The sequence below is a fragment of the Cricetulus griseus genome, chromosome 4, assembly GCF_003668045.3.
Source record: "Cricetulus griseus strain 17A/GY chromosome 4, alternate assembly CriGri-PICRH-1.0, whole genome shotgun sequence".
Classification (NCBI taxonomy): domain Eukaryota; kingdom Metazoa; phylum Chordata; class Mammalia; order Rodentia; family Cricetidae; genus Cricetulus; species Cricetulus griseus.
In genome coordinates this window covers 134303749-134324927 of record NC_048597.1, presented here as the reverse complement: position 1 = coordinate 134324927, position 21179 = coordinate 134303749, and the positions used below count along the sequence as shown (strand labels likewise).

The 21179-nt window shown below is 48.1% G+C and overlaps 1 protein-coding gene across 10 annotated transcripts in view; it reads right to left on the bottom strand.

Annotated features, from left to right (window-relative positions):
* Positions 1-21179, bottom strand: part of Dnm2 (dynamin 2) — a 91128-nt gene that overhangs the window by 53418 nt on the left and 16531 nt on the right. For all 10 annotated transcript variants that reach the window (XM_027411543.2, XM_027411545.2, XM_027411548.2 and 7 more), the window contains exon 2: positions 4138-4211. In XM_027411543.2, the coding sequence (XP_027267344.1) occupies positions 4138-4211 (74 nt within the window). The remainder of the gene's footprint in view (positions 1-4137; positions 4212-21179) is intronic.

Sequence of the window (21179 nt, the reverse complement as noted above, 5' to 3'; positions counted from 1 at the left end):
CAAGGCCAAACAGCCTACGGGAGGAGGTACTGGGTAAGAAATGATGGATAGCTCCACTTACTTTCCAGCACTGATAAAGGATCCAAAGCCCCAACAGGGGTCAGGCAAGAATGGACAGCAAAGTATTTTAGTATCCCCTGCCTCAGCCTATCTCCAGTTCCAGTGAGGAAGGGTCTCAGGGAGAACACAGCAGCACAGCTGGACATGGCGAGGTAATACCTGCAATCCCAGTACTCGGGAGGTGGAGCCAAGAGGACCAGGAGTTCATGGCTAGCTTCAGATACAAGCAAATTCAAGGCCAGCATTGTCTACACAAGAGTCAGCCTCAAACAAAACTCAATCTGACTCAAGAAATACAGTTTTATCTAACAAGTGACACCATGGAACATGGTGAATGAGGGCCAGAGGTGGGAACACAGGAGCTTGAGGGTTAGTGAGGAGGCATGGCTGTCTCTGGGGAATAAGAAGGGATGGGCTCTGGTAGGGACTGGCCATGACCTGACATCTCTTTGCTGGCCCAGTGATAACAGACCAAAGTCAGGGTGAAGGTAGGGGATGGGAGGGGAACCCCCCGCCCTGCACTCAGAGTTTAGTAGGATGATTCTGGGTGAGGGCAAGGTTCACCCATGGGCCATTAGGCTTTGGGGAGCCTGTGGTTTGGGTAATTTTTAAACACCATTAGCTACTAGTCATGGGTCAGCAAATCAGCCTGCACAAGAAGCCACAGGCACTTGGGTGTCTGAAGTTCTAAAGGGGAGGACCCTGGCCTGGTCTTATGAGGCACATCTATAGACTCCTGAACCTTGGAGGAGCAGCAGCCCCTGAGGTATGGAAGGACATGGTCTGTCCAAATCCCTGGCTCTGCAGCTTGGGTCCCAGGCATCAGTGTGAGGAACTTGTGATCTCTAGGACTTGCCTATCCCTTTACTACCTCTCCACCTCCACCCCCAGCTCCGCATCCGCTACTGCGATGACCTAGAATGTGCTCCCAAGGCCCCTGGCCCAGGGTAGAACTGAAGCCTGATCTTCTTTCTAACCATCCCAGCAACACTCTCTTCTGCCAGCTGAGTATAGTAAATGCTTGTCTGCAGCATCTACTAGGCCAGGGGCGGGGAGGTGGAGCAGCCTGGTAACAACACCAGACACCCTAAAGGAAACATAAAGGGTACCTCTCCAATGTCCCACCAAGGCCCTATACAGTATGAGCATCTACCTGAAGCAAGGAGACTATTAGGCAAAGGGTCAGAGGCATTCAAGCTTAGAGGATACAGGATAGGACACTCCTGAGACACACCTGCCCACCCTGCGCTACAGAACTGAGCTGTGTCCCCATCTCCACAACAGTCACCTGCCCCAAGCAGCCACGTCAGGTTCCTGCTCCAGTCTCCTCCCAAGTGCCTGGCCATATCCTGAGCAGTCTCATCAAGGCTCTAAGTAACAGCCCTCTTTTGTGGCCTCAGGCAAGAAGGAGTAAAGTCAAGGACTGATCTGATCCTTTATGACAGTCAGCTCTGGGCAGGCGTCCCCAGTTCAATGGTGCCTTTCATGGGCTTCTCCCCAGTCCTACCCAGAGAACCTCAGGCTTCCATTAGACTTTGGCATGCCAGGAACCTACACACACCCCAGGTCTGTTAGGCACCAGCACCCCCTCTTCCCTACACATGCCAGTCAGGCCTTGAGGTGTACTGTTCCAACTACCCAGAATGTTGCAAACGGAGGATCAAAAGTTTAAGGCCCATCTGGAAGACAGTGAGTTCAAAGCTAGCTTACAAAATAAGATGCTGTCTCAAAACAAGAAGTTTACAAAAACAAAAAACAAAAAAACAACACAGTTGGAAGGACGGGGGCTATAGCTCACCTAATGTGCATGAGGTCCTGCACTCTATCCCCAACACCCCATAAACCAGGCACAGTGGTGCATACTTATAATCCCAGCAGTTGGCAGGCAGGAAACAAACAAATAGGGCTGGGGGTGCAACTCAGAGCACTTGCCTAGCATATGCAAAGCCTTAGGAGCATTCCCCAGTACTAGAAACATGTCAAGTAACTGCCAGCAGCAGCAGTTCCAAGGTCAGCTCCTCAGAGAGGCCCAAAGGCCCACCTTCCCTGACTGTCACCTCCCCTCTTCCCCAGCGCCTTTTCCCTGGGAGTAGAGGGTGGTATCTGATCTCTGGACCAGCCTGCAATAAACTGTGAGTGCTCAATGGACCACTGCTGGTGGCAGCCTCTATGACAAAAGCAGTGGCCTTCCAAAGTAGGGGTCAAATGATCTGCTGTCCCAACAAACTGTCCCCAGACAATCGGCAAGCATAAAACTACGGTAAGTGGGCCAGAGAGATGACTCAGCAGGTAAAGACACCATCCTGACAACCTAAGCTGGATCCCAGGGACCCACAAGGCAGAAAAAGACAGGACTGACGCCTGCAAAGTTGTCTTCTAGTCTCCAAGCACAATCCACTGCTCACGCCTTTAATCCTAGCACTTGGGGGGGGCAGAGGCAAGCGATCTCTGAGTTCAAGGCCAGCCTGGTCTACAAAGAGCGTTCCAGGACAGCCAGGGTTGTTACACAGAGAAACCCTTGGGGTGGGGGTGGGGTGCTGAAGAGATGGCTCAGAAGTTAAGAACACTGGGTTCAATTACCAGCACCATACAGTGGTTCACAGTGCTTGTAACTCCTGTTCTAGGGGATCTGATGCCTTCTTCTAACCACTACAGGGATCAGGCACACACATGGTGAACAGACATATATACAGGCAAAACATTCATATAATTAAAAATAAAGATATAAAAAAGTTTCAAATAAATAAATAAATAAATTGAATAAATAAAACTACAGGCTACAGTGAAGTTAAACATGGTGGGGGCTCACCCAGTACTGTCACCCTAGCCCTCAGGCCCAAGGGAGCTGGGGTCAGCCTGGGTACCAGCTATCCAGACAAGCAAACAACCCTGCAGGAACAAAGCTAGCTCCTCAAGGGTCTGTCACATGACTCACGGGTCTTCCAATTATCTTCCCTCTGCAGGCAGGGTAGGCACCACGGGAACCTGGGAAGGCCTGGTTCCCTTCTCTGCTTATCCAGGCAGGCTTTCTCAGGATAGTCAAGGGACCAGAAGCAGCAACAATGCTAGCTGCTATCCCATGAAAAAGTGCAAAACAGGGATTCCTAAGGTGAGGCAGAGCCCTTAAAGCAATGAAAGCAAACATAGGAGGAGCTGCCAAGGGCCTTTCCCAGGAAGACTGACTGGAAGCCTGATCCAAGAGGTAGCAGCGCATCCTGTAGCATGTACTGAGGCAAACCCTGCAGCGGGGCACTGTGCACCCAATCACCAGGTCTCAGTGGAGCCTCTCCTCAACGCTGGTGGGATCAGGGTAAAGAAAAACAGCAGGGCTTTGGAGGGCAGACTGTCAGCTCATGTTAGACTGGCTGAGGACCCCAAGTCAGGGGCCCTCTAGAAATGAAGGTAACCTGGCTATGCCTCAGTTTTTCCCACTGTAAATTCAGTTACAGAGCATGTTGGGGGGCAAATGGCAGCATGAAAACATGGACTGAACCTCAAATGCCAGGCACAATGGCTCTTTTACTTGAGCCTGGTCTGTGACTGCACAGGAAGTATAAGGAGTTGATTTTAGTTGACATGCAAGACTTCTTAAAAAAGAAAAAAAAAGATTCAGAAAAATCACTATGGAACCTGGTGGTCCGGTCCTGGTTGGGGACTCAGGGCTGCAGCAGAGGTGTTCACTGAGCTGTTTTTCAGCTTCCCTGTTTTGTGTGGGACCTTCAAATCCAAACCCAAACAACCGGAGAACTCTGACGCCTCCTTAGATCCCAGCACCCTCATGGGACCAAGTCCACAATACATCCAGTTATGGATGTGGCCTCCACGTAGTACTTGTTTGTTGTTATTTGGAGTCAGGATCTTACGTAGCCCAGGATGGTCTTGAACTCCGTGTAACACAGAGACCTTGAGCTCCTGATCCTTCTGTCTCTCCCTCCTGGTGCTGGGATTACGAGAGTATACCCCCCTGCCAGGTTGATACTACGCTGTCTGCCAACTATGCTGCCTCTGTACCCCTTAACTCGTTTAATTATTTTTACTTTTTCTGGTTTTTGTTTTTGAAATGTCTATTTCTCATACCTGTTTTGGAAAAGATGAGCTGCAGAATGAGAGGCCTCCGGGTGACAATTCCTGATCCGCGTGGAAGGAAGTCCCTGGAGAAGAGAAAGCAACAGAAGTGACTCACAGTCCTACTAGAGAGGCAGGACATGTGACCACAGGCACTGAGCAACTTGCAAATGTCAGCAAACACACCAACCCCAACTGCTCCCCACCCTACCCCTACCCCTACCCCCGCCCAGCCCTCAGGCTATGGAGCGTCTTTGGAAGAAGGTTCAGGACTCAGAGATGTGTGGACAGAGTGTTTGTGCTCTAGCACTCCTGCTAGGCCCTCTTAGTATTGTATTCAGACAATGTTCCCCAGAATAAAAAGACAGGCCCAGGAGACTAGGGAAGATCAAGTTCAAGGCTAACCTGAGCTAAAACAACCAACCACCAGCAACCCAGGACACTGAAGGCGGAGGCAGGCAGATGGGAATACATAGCAAGATGCTGTCTCAGATAAAATAAGGGCTGAGATGTGGCTCAGTTGTTAGAGTGCTTGCCCAGCAATGTAAGAGGCGCTGGGTTGGATTCCCAGCCCTGACAGAAATGGTCATGGTGGCTAATGCCTGTACCAGCACATGGTGAGAAAAAGCATCCTGAGTTAGGTCATCATTATCATTGTCACATGACTGGTGGCTCATAGTTCTTTCTGTCTGGTGAATGGACATCTGTGTGTCTGTCTAGGCCAGGTAGATATAAGTGCAGCTATACTGGAAATCCCATGCACACCCTGTACAGGCATGTGGCCCAGGCTAAGATGGTCCACACATGAACTTGAATGTGAACCAGCAGAGCTGCCTCTTGTGATAAGGATCAGGGCAGAGGCTTCCTTTGGAGGAACAGACAGGAAGACACATGACAGGACTTTCTGGGGTGGCCAAAACGTCTTCAATGCTGATCTGTCCAGTGATCAGCAGTTTTTTAAAGTTATCAGATCAAGGTGTGTATTTCAAGTATATGTTTTACTATATCTACATTAAATCTCAGGAAAGATCACCAGCAGGAGGCAGAAGGATCAAAAGTTCATGACCAGCCTCAGCTATATAGAGAGCTCAAGGCTAACCTGGGCTACATGAGACCCTCCGGAAAAACAAAACAACTCAGATCTAAAGAATTTACAGTCAATATAAGATGGCAGTACTTGCATAGTGTGTGTGAGACCCAGATTCAGTCCTTTACATAGCACAAACAGAACTTGGGCTTCCAAAGACCCATGCGGGACTTCTGCTCAGGAGGAGGGAAACTCAGCAGCAGTAGGATCAGAATGTCAAGGTTGTCCTTAGCTACAGCACAGGCGCCAGGCCAGCCTGAGCTACATCAGCTAGGACTACAGCTCAGCAGCACAGCACCTGCCTAGCATGGGCAACTAATGGGCTCATCCCCAGCACTGCAACAAAAGGAATTAAAAGACAGGAGAGGGGGTGAAGGTGCTTTTTTACCAGACAGGCTGATGACTGAATCCAATGCCTAGGACTGGCATGGTGAGGAGAGTGCCAACTAACAGGTGGACTTCTGACCTCCATACAGATGCACATGTGCACATACACACATGAAATGCATGAAATGTAACCTGTTAAGTGTTTCACAGAGTAAGTTAAAAAAAAAGCTCAACGACCCAGCAACAGGGGCTAGTCAATACCAATAGTCCATCCAGGGGCTCAGGAAGCCAGACACATAAAAGAAAAAGAGCCTTTTATCTTCTCACAAGGAACTTCCCCCCAGGTGGACGGAGTAGAGAGGTTATGTTTTGCTATTAAAGAGAACACAAGTGAACTTCAGCGGAGCCCACGAGGCTGGGTGCCACCAAGAGGAGTCACCACCACCTGTTCTGAAACATTGCATGTCACAGGGTGCTGATTCCAAAGGGACTTTGTAAAAACAGTTATGGTCTCCAGATGAAGGTAGCATATGCCTTTAATCTCAGTGAGTTCAAGGCCAGCCTGGTCTACAAGTGAGTTCTAGGACAGCCAGGACTATTATTACACAGAGAAACCCTGTCTCAAAACAAACAAACAAAAAAAAGCTTGGTGTGTTCAAGGTCATACCTAGCTACATAGTGAGTTATGGACCAGCCACAAGTATCTGAGACCCTGTTTCAAAAGTCCCAAACTAAGTCAATTCATTAATTTAGTTAAATACATCATAGGTATTGTGGAGCAGCTAATGCAGTGTGACAAGTGAGGAGCAGAGCACTTTGCATGGACTCACTGATTTAACTGCGATAAGATCCTGCCACATGGCTCAGTTCCCCATCTCACAGAACTGCAGGATGCAGAGACTGGGCCCTGCCTAAGGCTGCAATGCATCAGCAAAGACAGCAACTTAAAAGTGAACCATGCCAGGTGATGGTGGCACACGCTTTTAATCCCAGCACTTGGGAGGCAGAGGCAGGCAAATCTCTGTGAGTTCGAGGCCAACCTGGTCTACAGAGTGAGTTCCGGGACAGGCTCCAAAGCCACAGAGAAACCTGTCTTGAAAACAAACAAACAAAAAAAGATTTATTTTTATTTATTATGTATACAGTGTTCTGCTTGCATGTATACGCACACCAGAACAAAAAAAGAGAGTGAACCACACACATGAGGTCCACTTGAAGGCTCTGACCACCAGGTCCCAGAATCTCAGTCCCCACCCCACAATGCAGGCTCTCAGTGGGGGATTCTATCACTGAGCCACACCCTCTGCTTCCAAAACCAGTAACCACTGGCATGTGTTACAATGGCTTTCCACCAGGGGCATCTGAGTTGATAAGACACCCTGAGGACAATGGTGATGCCTGAGATATCAGCCTCTGACCCAGACAAAGGACAGGGAGTTTCAAATAGAGACATGTGTGATGTCAGCTGTGACGCCCAGGACAAGCTCTAGTTCTTACAAGAAAAGGCTGGAGACTTGGTGGCCAATAGGGAGGCAACAAAGAGGTTACTGGTCCTGGAGACTGAAGGAAGAAAAGGCTAACTAGGAGATGGCCAGTGATGTCACAGGCCAGACTGGGCGTGAGCTAGCAGTCCAGAACTACCGCACTGCTGCTTCCACAGCCCTGGAACTGAGTGCATAGTACCTGATGTGGCTGGGCATCCCCCACCTTAAATGCCTTAGGGGTTTGGTGTAGAAAAGCCTAGTCAAGATTATTTCCATGGGCCAGGGAAATGGCTAAGGATGTAAAGGTATCTACTGCCAAATATGAAGACCTGAGTTTCACATCATAGAAGGAAGGACAGAACTGACTCTGGAAAGTTGTCCTCTGGCCTCCACTTGCATGCCATGCCAAGTACAGCCCATCCCCCCAAACACATAAGTAAATAAATGTGCTTTAGATTTTTCCTGTTTGCTGGAGTTGGAGTAATAGCTTAGTGACTAAGAGCACTGGCTGCTCTTCTAGAGGACCTGGTTCAATTCTCCAGCACCTACATGGTGGCTCACAACCATCTCTAACTCCAGTCTCAGGGGATCCAACACCCTCTCTGACCTCAAGCACCAGGCACATAGGTAGTAAGTACACTGACACACATGGAGGTAAACACTCAGACACACAAAAATAAAAATAATCTTTAAAAATTGTCTTTCCTGGATAGAACAACAGAACACATCCTCTCCCACAAATGCCAACTGTCCACAGCCGGCAATGGAGATGGCCTCTAGCTTCATCTAGTTCTTCTTCCCCAGGCCACCCACTTCCCAAGGCATGAGTCCCTTTCTTTGCTGTTGCTATGATACTTCCTAGCATTCTGGTTTCCCACTGAGCCAGTTCTGTGCCATGTGATGTGGGTTCACACTCAGGTCTGGGTTTCCTGGTCACTAAAACTTTGCCAACTGTGGGGGATGGGGAAGACTCCGGCTCAGAGACACCCACACCTCCATATGTAAGCACAGGATCCGTCTCCACTCTTCTGTGTCTGCTACAGTGATAGCGCACGGTCAGTTCAGTGTAAAGTGTGCCAGGTGGAGCTGTCGTCCTGCTTCCTTTCTGATTCTCCCAAGAGCTGGGGTTACAGGTGTGCACTATCACACCTGGTTTATGTGGTGCTTACGGACCCTAACACTAGGGTGCATTCTAGGCCAGCAGTCTACTGACTGAGCCACAAGCCAACCCCTCAACCACACACATTTCTCAACAAAGACCTCCAGAAAGTGCCCCCCCCCAAGTGTTGTGCCCACTCATAGCTGCCAATCCAGTCCCAGTCTCCAGACTATGTAGTCCCCCAGTGGTCCTCTGAACCCTTGGCCTTCGCAGAGGTTGTTCCTTCTGCCAAGAAATCCCTCCCTAGGGAACTGCCCACCTAGCAATTAGCAATGGTCAGAGGCTAGAGAGCTTCAGCCCATCCTTCCCACTCCAGAAGTCTCAACCTCAGATGGAGAGTAGGAAATCGGCCCTGTAACAGAACAGAGCTGCACTTGATCAGGTCAATAGCAGCCTGAGACCAGCCTCACAAATGGCAGCTATAACCCAGGTGTATTGAGACAGAAGGCACACAGGCTCTTGGGCTCAGCAGATGTCTCTGTGGGCTGTATCAGGCCCTCTCTGGGCAGTAGCTCAGTTACCTATGGGATAGAGGGTCATCCCCTGTCCACAGGACTAGTGACAGGTACTTTGTGAAGAGCCTCTGCCCCCTGGTAGGCTGCAGTAGGGCTCTAAGCCTTATCATTCCCTGGAAGATGACAAGGGCTCCTGGGTGTGGACAGGGAAGAAGTAACACAATGACAGGTTTGTTTATTTTCTTCAGTAGAAGAGAGCTTGGCTCCACCCTGAGAGTGAAGAGGGTGGGGACAGCTGTGTGACCCAGCAACTGGAGGCTGGGTCTCCAGGCCTTCTAGGGGAAGGGAAGCCAGACACAAGCAGGAAAGGTTGAACCAGCAGTCACTACCGAAAGTAGCCCTGCTCTGTCAGGATACAGGTAAAGGCCCTGGGTGAAGACCCCTTCCTGGTCACCCTTATTCCCAAAACCTTATAGCCTGAAGCTACTAGATTAAAGGTCATACCAGATCAGATCCACCTTCTAGCCCTCTGGTGATGGGGGTGGGGGTGAACTGGGTGGTGTGTCTCTCAGGCTCCCACCTTCCTATGGCCTACTGAACTCTGCACAACCTGCTCCTGTCAACTCCTGCCCCTCGCTGCCCACACAGACCTCCATGTTCCCCTGACACAGGCAGGCCAGGCCCCACGCCTACCTGCCTGGAGCCTTCTTCCTGCAGCACTCCCAGACCTGACTGATGACGCCCACCTATTTCCTCCCTACCTGTCTCCTACTATGTTCCCATCCCAGGAGCAGCCACACCATGGCTGGGTACACAACAGGTACATCAGGTGGGATGAAGGGCTGACTTGGCCATCTCACAGGCCAGGAGACTGAGCTTAGGCCTGCTGCTGCTCACCCCTCAGCTTCTGTCCAGCAGTGCCTCCCTAGCCAGGAATCTAGCAGGAGCCAGATCAGACCTGCCCTTGGCACTTAGGCCCAGTGTCACCTGCTTGTCATATCTGAGGGCCTGCTTGGGCGGGGAGCAAGAGCAGGAAATAGGGTGACTTAATGGATACAGCTCTGAGACTTTTCAAAGCCCAGATGTAACCCAGTCCTTGTATTACTTCTAGAACCTTTTTGGACAATCTGGCGAGTTGGGTGAACTCTTACTGCCTCAGTTTCTTCATTACTTAAGTAGGCACAATGACACCTGCCTCTTAGGAGAGTCATAGTTACAAAGTTCTTGCCATAGTAACCCAAAATACAGCATTCTTGGGACTACGGAGATGGCTTGGTCAGTAAAGTGTCTAGTACACAACTTTGAGGAAGGGCCCAGGTGTGGGTCCCCAGCACCCACACAAACAAAGCAACGATGCACACCTGCATTCCCAGCACTTGGGAGGTGGGGACAGAAGATCCCTGGCTCATGGGGCTCATTGACCAATCAGTCTAGCCTGAATTGATAAACTCCAGGTTCAGCAAAAGACCCTCGTCTCAAAAAACATGGTGGAAAACAATATAGCAATAGCTATCTAATATCAGTTTCTGGCATGCACACCCACACACATGACAGCATTCATCTTACACAGCCAAAGTAAACTTGGGGTAACCTGTAATCACTACTCTGCTTATAACTTTTGGGGGTTGCCATGTGTTCCCCAACAACTCTCTCTCTCTCTCTCTCTCTCTGGTGAAGGACCCTCAGAGGAGCACAGCACATTTCTGCCTAAGGACTTTTGTTGGTCCTCACACAGTGACCTTTCTTTCTTCTGACCAACTCTGGCTTCCTCTGCACACTGGGGGCTCACCCCGCACTGCCTGCTTTCATGTTCCCCACATGGATGACCTTACTGGTTTGCGCTTTCTGGGTCATCTACTTATCAAATGGTCAGTTCTAGCTGGAACAGGAACATCTCCGGGGTAGGTAGGAGATGGGTCTCACTCTCTTTGGGGCCCTATACCCATCACCACACTGACACGGGGTAGAGATTCCACAGTCAAAGACCAGTCACTACCTACATGAGTTAACAAGGACAGATGCCAACAACTGTCCAAGAGAAAGCCATTACTGACCTAAATGTCCAATAAGCAGGGAATGGGCTAAGCCAACTTTGGTGACTGTTCTGAGAAGCAGCCCAGGGAGGGCCAGGTGTCCTTCAGTGTGGAACAGTGAGTGAGCTTTATACAGAGGAAACCTGTGACATACTTAGGAATTCTTTTGTTGTTGTCGTTTGATGTTTGTTTTGTCTTGAGGTAGGACCTCACGTAGCCAAGGTTGGCTCTGAAGCCTCCATGTAGCTGAGTATGATCTTCCTGTCTCTACAAGTGCTGGGATCACAGGTTTGCACCACTATGCCTGGCGTGTGGATGGAGCCAGGGATTTGTGCATCTCAGACAAACACTAACCACTAAGTCCCAGCCCAGCTACACCAGGGGTTTCATCTGTTCATATCTTTCTGCACGGAGGCAGCTGGCTTGATGGAGGTCATCCATGGATTCAGAATAGCATAGCATCTGTTTCCCTGGGTGTGGTGGCTCTCATGTGATCCTAGCACTCATTGGTGGTAGGTGGATCTGGAGTTCAAGGTCATCCTCAGCTACATAGTGAGCTCTAGGCCAGCCTGGGCTCCATGAGACCCAGCCTAAAAAAGGAAAAAAAAAAAAAAAAAATGAGCGAACTCAGAGTGGTGGTACATGTATGAAATTCTAGCACTCAGGAGGCAGGATTACTGTTAGTGACACCAGCCTGAGCTCCATGAGACTTGTCTCATAACAAAACAAAAGTATGTTTCAGTCTCCAAGGTGATATGAATTCCAGGTTTTTGCAGTTCATTTATAACTTTATAACAGGTAAATATTTAACCTGTCACCATCCAATTGTATGGAATAGCAAACAACACTGTCAAGCGTGACAGGGAAGCTGACTGGAACCACGGATCTCAACTCCACCTTTCTATGCCCTTTGATGGTTCAGAACTGCTTGTGGAAGAGTTGTGTCCACGCCCTGCCTGGCCGTGTGTCAGCTAAGTACCCTCGGCAGAGGACTCTTTCATATCCTGGGCCAGGTGCAGAGCTGTGTAAAACAGGGTGAGGTGGGGACTGAGACAATGATTGCCAAGTCTATACAGCCTCTGTGTGATAGATGGCAGGTGACATACAGATTCCCAACTCTGTGGTCCCAACTGTTCCCTGGGAAGGAAGGAAAAGAGAGACAGCCTCCAGTCTATCAGAACATTCCAGAACCATCCCTCCTCACAAGCTGACCCCTCTTTATTGACCCCTCCTCTGGCAGCTCAACCACTCATGACTCTGGATCTTTTTCCTTCAGCAGCAGCAGCAGCCACACACCCTTCTCCTTGTTCCACAGGACAGGGAAGATCGTCTGCTCTGCTCTGCTCAGTACCTTGTCCCAGTATCTGGCACATGATGAGCAATGTGCTTCCCTGAGTTCCATCCCCAGCACTGCATAAAACAGATATGGTGGACACTGCTATGTCCCAGTGCTCAGGGTAGAGGCAGGAAGATCAGAAGTGCAAGGTCATCCTTGGCTACATAGTGAGTTTGAGGCCACCCTGGGCTACATGAGACTGTCCCCCCCCCCCACAAAAAAAAAAAGAAAAGAAGAGAAGAGAAAAGAAAAGAAAAGAAAAAGAAAAAAAATAACTCAAGCTAATTAACAGTCATGCAGGACATACGTACCCTACAGGAGCTGGGCTGACTGTGGGATGGGAGTCTTGCTGTGCTCCCATGGGGCTCTCCTGACCCCAGCTGGTCTTTTGGGTATCCAAATGTAGCTCTAGCTGACCTGAACTCCGAACCCTCCTCCTGCCTTGGTATCCTGAGTGCTGGATTGATTATATGCTTTCTCTACTCACATCCTATAGAAGTGGGAACCGGGGATTCAGAGGTTAAGTAACTCAGACCAGAGCCACACAGGTAAAAGAAACACTTCTGACCACTGAGGTGCCTGCCTAAGCTGCAATGACCCTGCCCTCACCTTCCAGGCACATCTGGGAGCCAGGTTGAAAAGAAGCCAGTGAACTCTGAACACAGGAATGCCACTGTGGCTTCCTCTGGCACCAATTAAGAATGGGCTGCCACAGGCAGAGTCTGCATCCTGACAGTTCAGCCATAGTCTCACCATGTGTGACCAGCACAAGGACATCAGTGTCCCAGTCCCTCCATCTGTAAATGGGGTCCTAAGACAGAGGTCCTGAGGGAGGCACAGGGAACTGGGTGCTATTACTAAGGCAATGATGTGGGGGATATCAACCACAAGAACTACAAGAATCCATTCTATATGGAGAGATACCTCACCCAGCCTAGACACGGGTGTGGGGGTAGAGAGGTGCCTTGGTCTTTCCTCAACTAGATGATGGAACAGACTAACCCTCTCCATGGAGCAGATGGGAGGGGGAACACAGCGATTGGGAGGAAAGGAGGGAGGGGTAACTGGGATTGGAATGTAAAAAATAAAAAAATAAAAAATAAAAAAGAACCACCACCTTCTGTCAGGGAAGGCAACACATTCAAAACCTACTTCCTTCTCAACAGTTTCCTGCTTTCTTCAGGAACTGGTCCCTCAGCACAGCACTCACACAAGCCTGGTGACCCTCAGGCTGTCAGGAGAATGACACCTAGAAATAGCTAGAAGTCTGTGCAAGATGACTGGAGGTAATGGACCGGCAGAGTCAAGGAATGCTGTGTGATCATGTAAAAGAACAGCAGGGGAATTAGGTTATTCTGTGTGTGGATGTCAACACCCCACTTTATTTATCCTTTGGCTGACGTGAGGGAACTGTGCATGTATGTGCACTGGTGTGGTTACACATGTGTGCATGAGCATATGCAATCAAGACTGTGTCTCCCTGCATCGCCCTTCACCTTATTCTCTGAGGCGGTGTCTCTGGGAAACTGAGCACTGTAGTTCAGCTAGTCTAGCTAGTCTGCTTACTCTACGACTTCCTGTCCCTGCCTCCCTCCTGATGGAAGCAGGCCACTACACCTACCCAGCTTTTTCGGTGAGTTCTGGCAATCCAAACTCTGGTGCTCAGACAATGACCCTTTCAGTAATTGCACAAATGGCCAGAAAGGGTCCCTGTACTTCAGGGGCTTAGAATGGAATATTGGAATTTCCAGACTGGCCTGGATTTATATAAAAACAGCCTGTCAAAAAAAAAAAACAAAAAAAACAAACAAACAAAAAAAAGCAGGCGTGGGGGTTGGCAAGGCAGCTGGCTCAGCAGTTAAGAGCACTGGCTGCTCTGCAGAGGATCTCGGGGTGACTACTAGCACCCCAAAAATTGTCACTCTAGTACCAGGGGAACCCAGAACATGCTACTGGTCTCATCAGGCACAGGCATGTATGTGATACACACACACACACACACACACACACACACACACACACACACACACACACAGGCAAAAACTCATACACATAAAATTAAGATAAATCTTTTTTGTTTTTTGAGACACAGTTTCTCTGTGGCTTTGGAGCCTATCCTGGAACTCTGTAAACCAGGCTGGTCTCGAACTACAGAAATCCACCTGCCTCTGCCTCCCGAGTGCTGGGATTAAAGGCGTGGCCACCACTGCCCAGGTTAATCTAGAAAGAAAAGAAAGAAAGAAAAAGAAAGAAAAAGAAGGAAAGAGATGAGGCTGTGCAGATTGCTATACTCCTTTTGTGTCAGTGATTAGGAAGCAGAGGCGGAGTGTAAGGTCTACACAGTAAGTTCCAGGAAGCAAATATGAAATAGTGAGACCCTGCTCCCTCCCATAAAAAGAAAAGGAAAATGAATCAAAGATGAGTAAGGAAATAGAAAATATTTAGAGTGAATACTATCAAGAAGCAACAAGGTGGGGAAGACTTGTGCCCAAATCCACCTGGCAACAATGAGGCCATCATCCCTGGGGGTTTTGTCTGTCTATACTTCTCCTTTTCCTCCATGATGGGCTAGAACTCAGGGCCTCTCCCATGCTAAACTGGTGCTTTCTCAATCAGTCACCTTCCAAAGGAGACTGCATGTCCAGCCATGGCAGAGAACAGCAGCGACTGGAAGGAGGGATGTACGGATGTGTGTTCCCCAACCTCAGCAGAAAGCTAAGTCAGCACTTAAGAGAGGGAACTATGGAAATACCAATATATGTGAATGCCATCCGATGTGTGTCTGCAGTCCGTAAAGGTGAACCCAGTAATTAAAAGCAAACTGCTGGGAGGAAGTGGCGCACTCGGCACTCTAGAGCCAGAGGCAGGTGAATCTCTGCCTCTTCAAGGCCAGCCTGGTCTAAAGATCGAGTTCCAGGACAGCCAGGACAGTTACACAGAGAAATCCTGTATTGATGGGGTTGGGGCTAACATACCAAAGCTTCAAGGACTGGGGTTTCATGGGTAGAATGCTCCCCTGGGGTACAGAAGCCCTTTTACCGCAGTATCACATAAACTAAGCATGGTGGTGCACACCTGGCAGACCAGCACTGGGGAGGCAGAGGTAGGAGAAGCTGGAATTCAAGATTTCTATACAGTGAATTTAAGGCCAACTTGTTAAAAAAAAAAATTGGTGGTGGTAGGGGGGAGAAAGAATCAAGACTTCCCAAGGGAGGGGAAGACTCAAATTACTAAAATCTGGAATGAATGTACAGAGATCATGACTAACCAAGAAAGAAAGAAAGAAAGAAAGAAAGAAAGAAAGAAAGAAAGAAAGAAAGAAAGAAAGAAAGAAAGAAAAGAAAAGAAAAGAAAGGCTATTGAGATAGCTCAGCAGATAAAGGTGCTTGCTGTGCAAGCCTGAAGACCTGAATTTGATACCAGAACCCATGTAAAGATGGAGCGATCTGACTCCAAAGTTACCCTCTGACCTCCATAAACACATTTAATTAATATCTGTAAAGACATTTTTGTTTTGTTTTGTTTTTAAAGACAAGGTTTCTCTCTGTAGCTTTGGAGGCAGTTGTGGCACTCGCTCTGTAGACCAGGCTGGTCTCAAACTCACATAGATCCGCCTGCCTCTGCCTTCCGAGTGCTGGGATCAAAGGTGTGTGCCACCACTGCCAGGTGATTTTTTTTTTTTTTTTTTCTGAGACAGGGTCTCATTTGGCAGCCCTGGCTAGCCTGCAACCTACTATGTTGACCAGGCTCATCTTGAACTCACAGAGATCCACCTGCCTCTGCATCCTGATTGCTGGTATTAGAAGTGTGTGCCACCACACCCAGCTAAGATTTGTTTATTTTTATTTTATGTGCATGAGTGTTTGTCTGCATGTATGTACACCATATGTATGCAGTGCCCTCAGAGGCCAGAAGAGGGCTTCAGATCCCCTGGAACTGGAGTTACAAAGGATCCTGAGTTGAAGATAGGATGCTGGGAACTGAAACCAGGTCTTCTCTGCAAGAACAAGTGCTGTTGGCAACTGAGCCATCTCTCCATTCTGATGGGGGAGGTCCTTCTGTGTATATGTTTGTCTTATTGGTTAATAAATAAAGCACTGTTGGCCAATAAGAAAGCAAGATAGGTGGGGCTAGGAGTCAAGGAGGATTCTGGGAAATGTAGTAAAGAGAGAGTTGCCATGTGATCCGGGCAAGAGAGGATGTGGCATCGTTGGTAAGGTAAGTCTTTATAAAATATATAGATTAATGGTTACAGTTGATACTTAGGACAGAGAAATCCTAGTCATTGGCCAGCAGCATTGTAACTAACATAAGACTCTGTGTTGTTTGGGGGCTCGGGCGGCTGGCGGAAAGAGTTATTGTTACACCAGTCCCATAAATACCATTTTTTAAAAGATTTTATTTATTTATTATGCATACAACAATCTGCTTCCATGTATATCTGCACACCAGAAGAGGGCACCAGATCTCATAATGGATGGTTGTGAGCCACCATATGGTTGCTGGGAATTGAACTCAGGACTTCTGGAAGAGCTCTTAACCTCTGAGCCATCTCTCCAGTCCCATAAATATTATTTTTAAAAGACTAAGAGAACACTATGGAAAAAAATTGAAAACCTTAGAAGAAATGAAAAAAAAAAATTAGAAACTAAATGGTTGAAAGTGGTAAAATCTCTAGAGACTTAAAGGAATAAAGGATCTTATTTAGTGTTCAAAAATGCTCCCCAAAAGACAGCCCAGAGCCAACAACTTCATGATGAATTCTAAGAAATTCTGAAAAAGGAATGAACATCAATTCTTCAAAGAGTCTTCCAAGGAAGGGAGGAAGGACACTTCTGAGCTCATTCTGCAAGGCCAGCACTCTGCTGCTCGGGAAGTTCAATAGGGGCAACACAAAGGTCCCCTCCTCCTAGAAGCTGGAAGCATAAAAAGGAAGGCTCAGCACTGATGCTGGACAGGGAGGCCCTTGACACATTTCAGGCTACTGCTACTCTACTGTCTTGGTGGGCCAGCAGAGTAGATGTCAGCTGAAGACCCCGCACCCTGGACTGAAAGTTGTACCCTGATGATAGTGGCAGTTATTAGAAGATGCTGAGAGCAGGGCGGTGATGATGCTCACCTTTAATCCCAGCACTATAGGGGAAGAGGCCGGTGGATCTCTGTGAGTTCAAGGCCCAGTCTTCAGAGTCAGTTCCAGAAGAGCCAGGGCTACACAGCGAAACCCTGTCTCAAAAAAACAAAAACAAAACAAACAAACAAAACAGAACCACAGTACAGTTTTGAGCTGGGGAGATGGTTCAACGATTAAGAACACTGGCTGCTCTTCCAGGGGACCTGAGTTTCAACTGCTAGCACCCACATGGCAGTTCACAACTGACTGTAACTCCAGTTCTAGGGGATCTGGCACTTTCACAAGCACATACATACAGGCAAAACATCAATGCATATAAAATAAAAATAAATAAATCTTAAAGAAAAAGTGCTGAGGAAGTCATCAGTGGTCTTACCCAGCTGTGCTCACAAGCTACAATAACAACCTGTCTGGAAAGATATATCCACTGATGTAGCAATGGTATCAGGATTATTATTATTCATGTCGAAAGCTAAACAGGTCCAGGCTTTGGGAGAGAACCTACTACAGGTCTTTTTGTTGTTTTCTAAACATTCTCTATATGTAGTCCTGGATGTCCTGGAACTGGTGTGGTAGGTAGTCTGCATTGGCTATGAACTCAGAGAGATCTGCCTCTGGCTCTCAAGTGCTGGGATAAAAGGTATGCACTGACTGCCATGGTGGGCAGAATCTAGCACTGCTGTTTAACTGTCAAACTGGATTCTAAAAGGCTTAAGTTTCTAGCTATCGATGAGAGCTGCTCTTGGCCACCAAAGTGGGGTGGGCAGCACTCTCTGTAGATGCACAGCTGGTTCACAGGGAGAGAGACGGAAGCGTGCTCAGACCAGACCTAAACAGGACAGCTACACCAGTGCCTCCAAAGCTCAAGAACACCCAGAAGCTGGAACAGAAAGATGTAAAGAAATGAGGCATATGCCTCTAATTCCAGCACTTAGCAGGCAGAAACAGGTAGATCTTTGTGAGTTTGAGGCCTATGTAGGGAGTTCCCGAACAGCCAAGGGTACATAGAGACTGTGGTTCAAAATACAAAAACAAGCCTGGGGTGCTACTGCATGCTTTTAATCCAATCTACAGATCGAGTTCTGGGACGGCCAGGACTACACAGAGAAGCCCTGCATTGAAAAACTAAAAAGTAAATAAACACATAACAAATAAAATAAAGATTTTAAGAGCCAGATGAGGAGTGCTGACAAGTAGTGTCTTCTAGGCATGATGGGGCTGTAGCTTCTGGCTCAACTCCTACACAGGATCCAGCCTGCCAACATCACATTATATATGGAGGAGGAGACTCATGAGGCTCCACCCCTCACCGAGGGTCTTTGTGCAGTCAATGAGTTCTGGGAGGTAAATAACCCCCATACACACTCATGCCTTTGCAAGCAACCATAGCTAAACAAGACTAGTGGGATGGGACTTGGGAAGAGTATCAGTGGGTGGAGGAGAGGGAGGATAAAAGGGAAGCAGAAAAGACTGTCTCAGCTACACCCCCTCTTGCCCCCCCCACCCCCGCCATGCCAATTTTTTTTTTCTTCCCTGAGACAGGGTCTCTCTACATATCCCTGGCTGTCCTATAGTTCATTATGAAGACCAGGCTGGCCTTGAACTCACAAATATCTGCTTACCTTTGGAATGCTGGTATTAAAAGTATGCTCCACTGTGCCCAGCTTAGCTACTTTTCTATTGCCATGACAAAACACCATGAGAAAGGCACCTCATAAAAGCAGCATATATGGGGCTGGAAAGACAGCTCAGCAGTTGAGAGCAGTGGCTGCTCTTTCAGATGATTCTGGTTCAATTCCCAGCATCCACATGGCAGCTCCAACTCTCTGTAGCTCTAGTTTTGAGGGGATCTGGCACCCTCACACAGACAGGCAAAACACCAATGCACATAAAATAAAAACAAATAAATCATTTTTAAAAAGGAAGCATTTCATCTGGGGGTTCACAGTCCCAGATGTACCAGAGTCTATGGCCATCACGGTGGTAACGTGGCAGCCGGCATGTTGGATCAGTACATCTAATGTAGTCTGCCAACTTCCATCTGGCAGAGAGTGAGGCAGAGAGAACTAACTGGGAATGCTGTGGGCTTTTGAAGCCTCAAAGCCCACCCTCAGTACTACAAGCAAGAAGACAGATCCACATAGTTAGTTCAACAAAATCTATATTTTATTATGCTCAGAGTTATCACTCAAACTTCACACTCTAAATTCCTAATCTTAAACTGTCTCCCCAAGGTTTTTCACTTGAGCGACATATCTTAGCTAAAGGTCAGGTCCAGACTCTAACAACAGTCTCTGATTTGAGGGTTAGGATCCTGGGGGAGACTCTCCAGCTACAGTACAGATCAAGGTGATGTCTCCCCAGATGTGCAGAGCAGAGCATTGCTCTTGGGACCTACTTACATACTGTCTAGTGGGTGTCATGGGTTCTAGGCCTGTGTCTGGTATCTAGAGTGAGTGATGTCACTGGGTTCTGTTATCAGGTGTAGCCTTGGGTCTAGGGGGGGATCCTAACTAAGCTATTTTTACATGTCTGAGAGGCATTTTTTACTATGATCATTACAGCCAGTGACCTACCTCTTACAACCAAGCCACACCTCCCGGTCCTTCCAAAACAGTTCCACCAACTGGAGACCAAGTGTTTAAAAACCAGAGCTTATGGAGGCCATTCCTACTTGGACACCACAATGACCTAGCATTCAGTACACACCCGAAAGAAACTGCTGCGGAATTTCTTTAAAAAGCATCCTAAGAAAACAAAGACGAAGCTGGACACAGAAGTGCTACTGTATAACACCAGTACTTGGGAGGCCGAGGCAGGGCAATCACAAATTTGTGGCTAACCTAGGCTACACAGCCAGAAATATCCTCAAAGACACAACGTGGGAGAGGCTCATGAGGCTCCTGTTCACAACCCAAGGAGCTACTGGCTGTTGTGGATGCTGGGAACAAAGGACCACTCTTCTTTAGATGTGGCTACTCTTAGGTTGCCCATGTTCCAGCAGATGGACCCTCACACCCACACACATGAGGGCAGTACTAACTGGACTCAGCCAGTCATTGAAAAAGAAGAAGACATGAAGCTTGGAGGGGAATATGTCATAGAGAAATTAGAGGAAGTGGGTGTGAATACTATCAAAACATGTCATATGGCCTGTCATGGTATCACAAATCTTTAATTCCAGTTCTAGGATTAAGGCAACAGCAGGGGGAATCTGTGAGTTTGAGGCCAGTCTGGTCTACATGGAAAGTTCCAGGACAGCCAGGGCATCTCTCAAACAACAACCACCAAAAAAACAAAAACAAAAAACACCAGAAAGGAGGGCTGAGGATAGAGCTCAGTGTGACTGCTTGCCTAACATGCATGAGGGTCAATCTCTAGCTCCGACAGACAGACAGACAGACAGACGCACGCCCTGAAACCAGGTACAGCAAGGAGGGATGGTAGGAGAGAGGCTGGCATACCACTCCTGGGAATCCAGATCAACACACACCAGAGACACTCTGCATCTTTATTTACTGCAGCAGTCACAAGGGCTTGGTTTCAAGATGAGCCTATGAGCCCACGCACAGGGGATGGGTGATGTTCTGTGCATGCACAGGAGTTACGGCATTTGCGAGGCTGGAGTCGGCTGGAGCTGACCAAGATGTGGGTAACCCCATCTTGGAAGAAGAAATTATCTATGGCTCCTACTTCTTTTTTTTTTTTTTCTTTTGAGACAGGGTTTCACCACAGCCCAGGTTGAACTCTTGGCCATGCTCCTGCCTCAGTGGCCCCACCCCAGCACTGGATTTTGTCTGCAAGGCAGAACCATTCATTCTCCTGTAGGTGCATGGGGGATGGGAGAGTTTTAGCCTCTGGCTTAACTGTCTTTCTGGAAGTGTGTCACAGATCTTGTGATCCACTGGTTTTAAGTGGCTGCTGGTGGATTTTTTGGATTCACTCTGTGAAACCATTCCCATTAATTTTAGGACATTTTAATCTTCCCCAAACTCCACATCCACCAAGCATTCCCCTTGACACTTCCATAAGCACTAGTGTA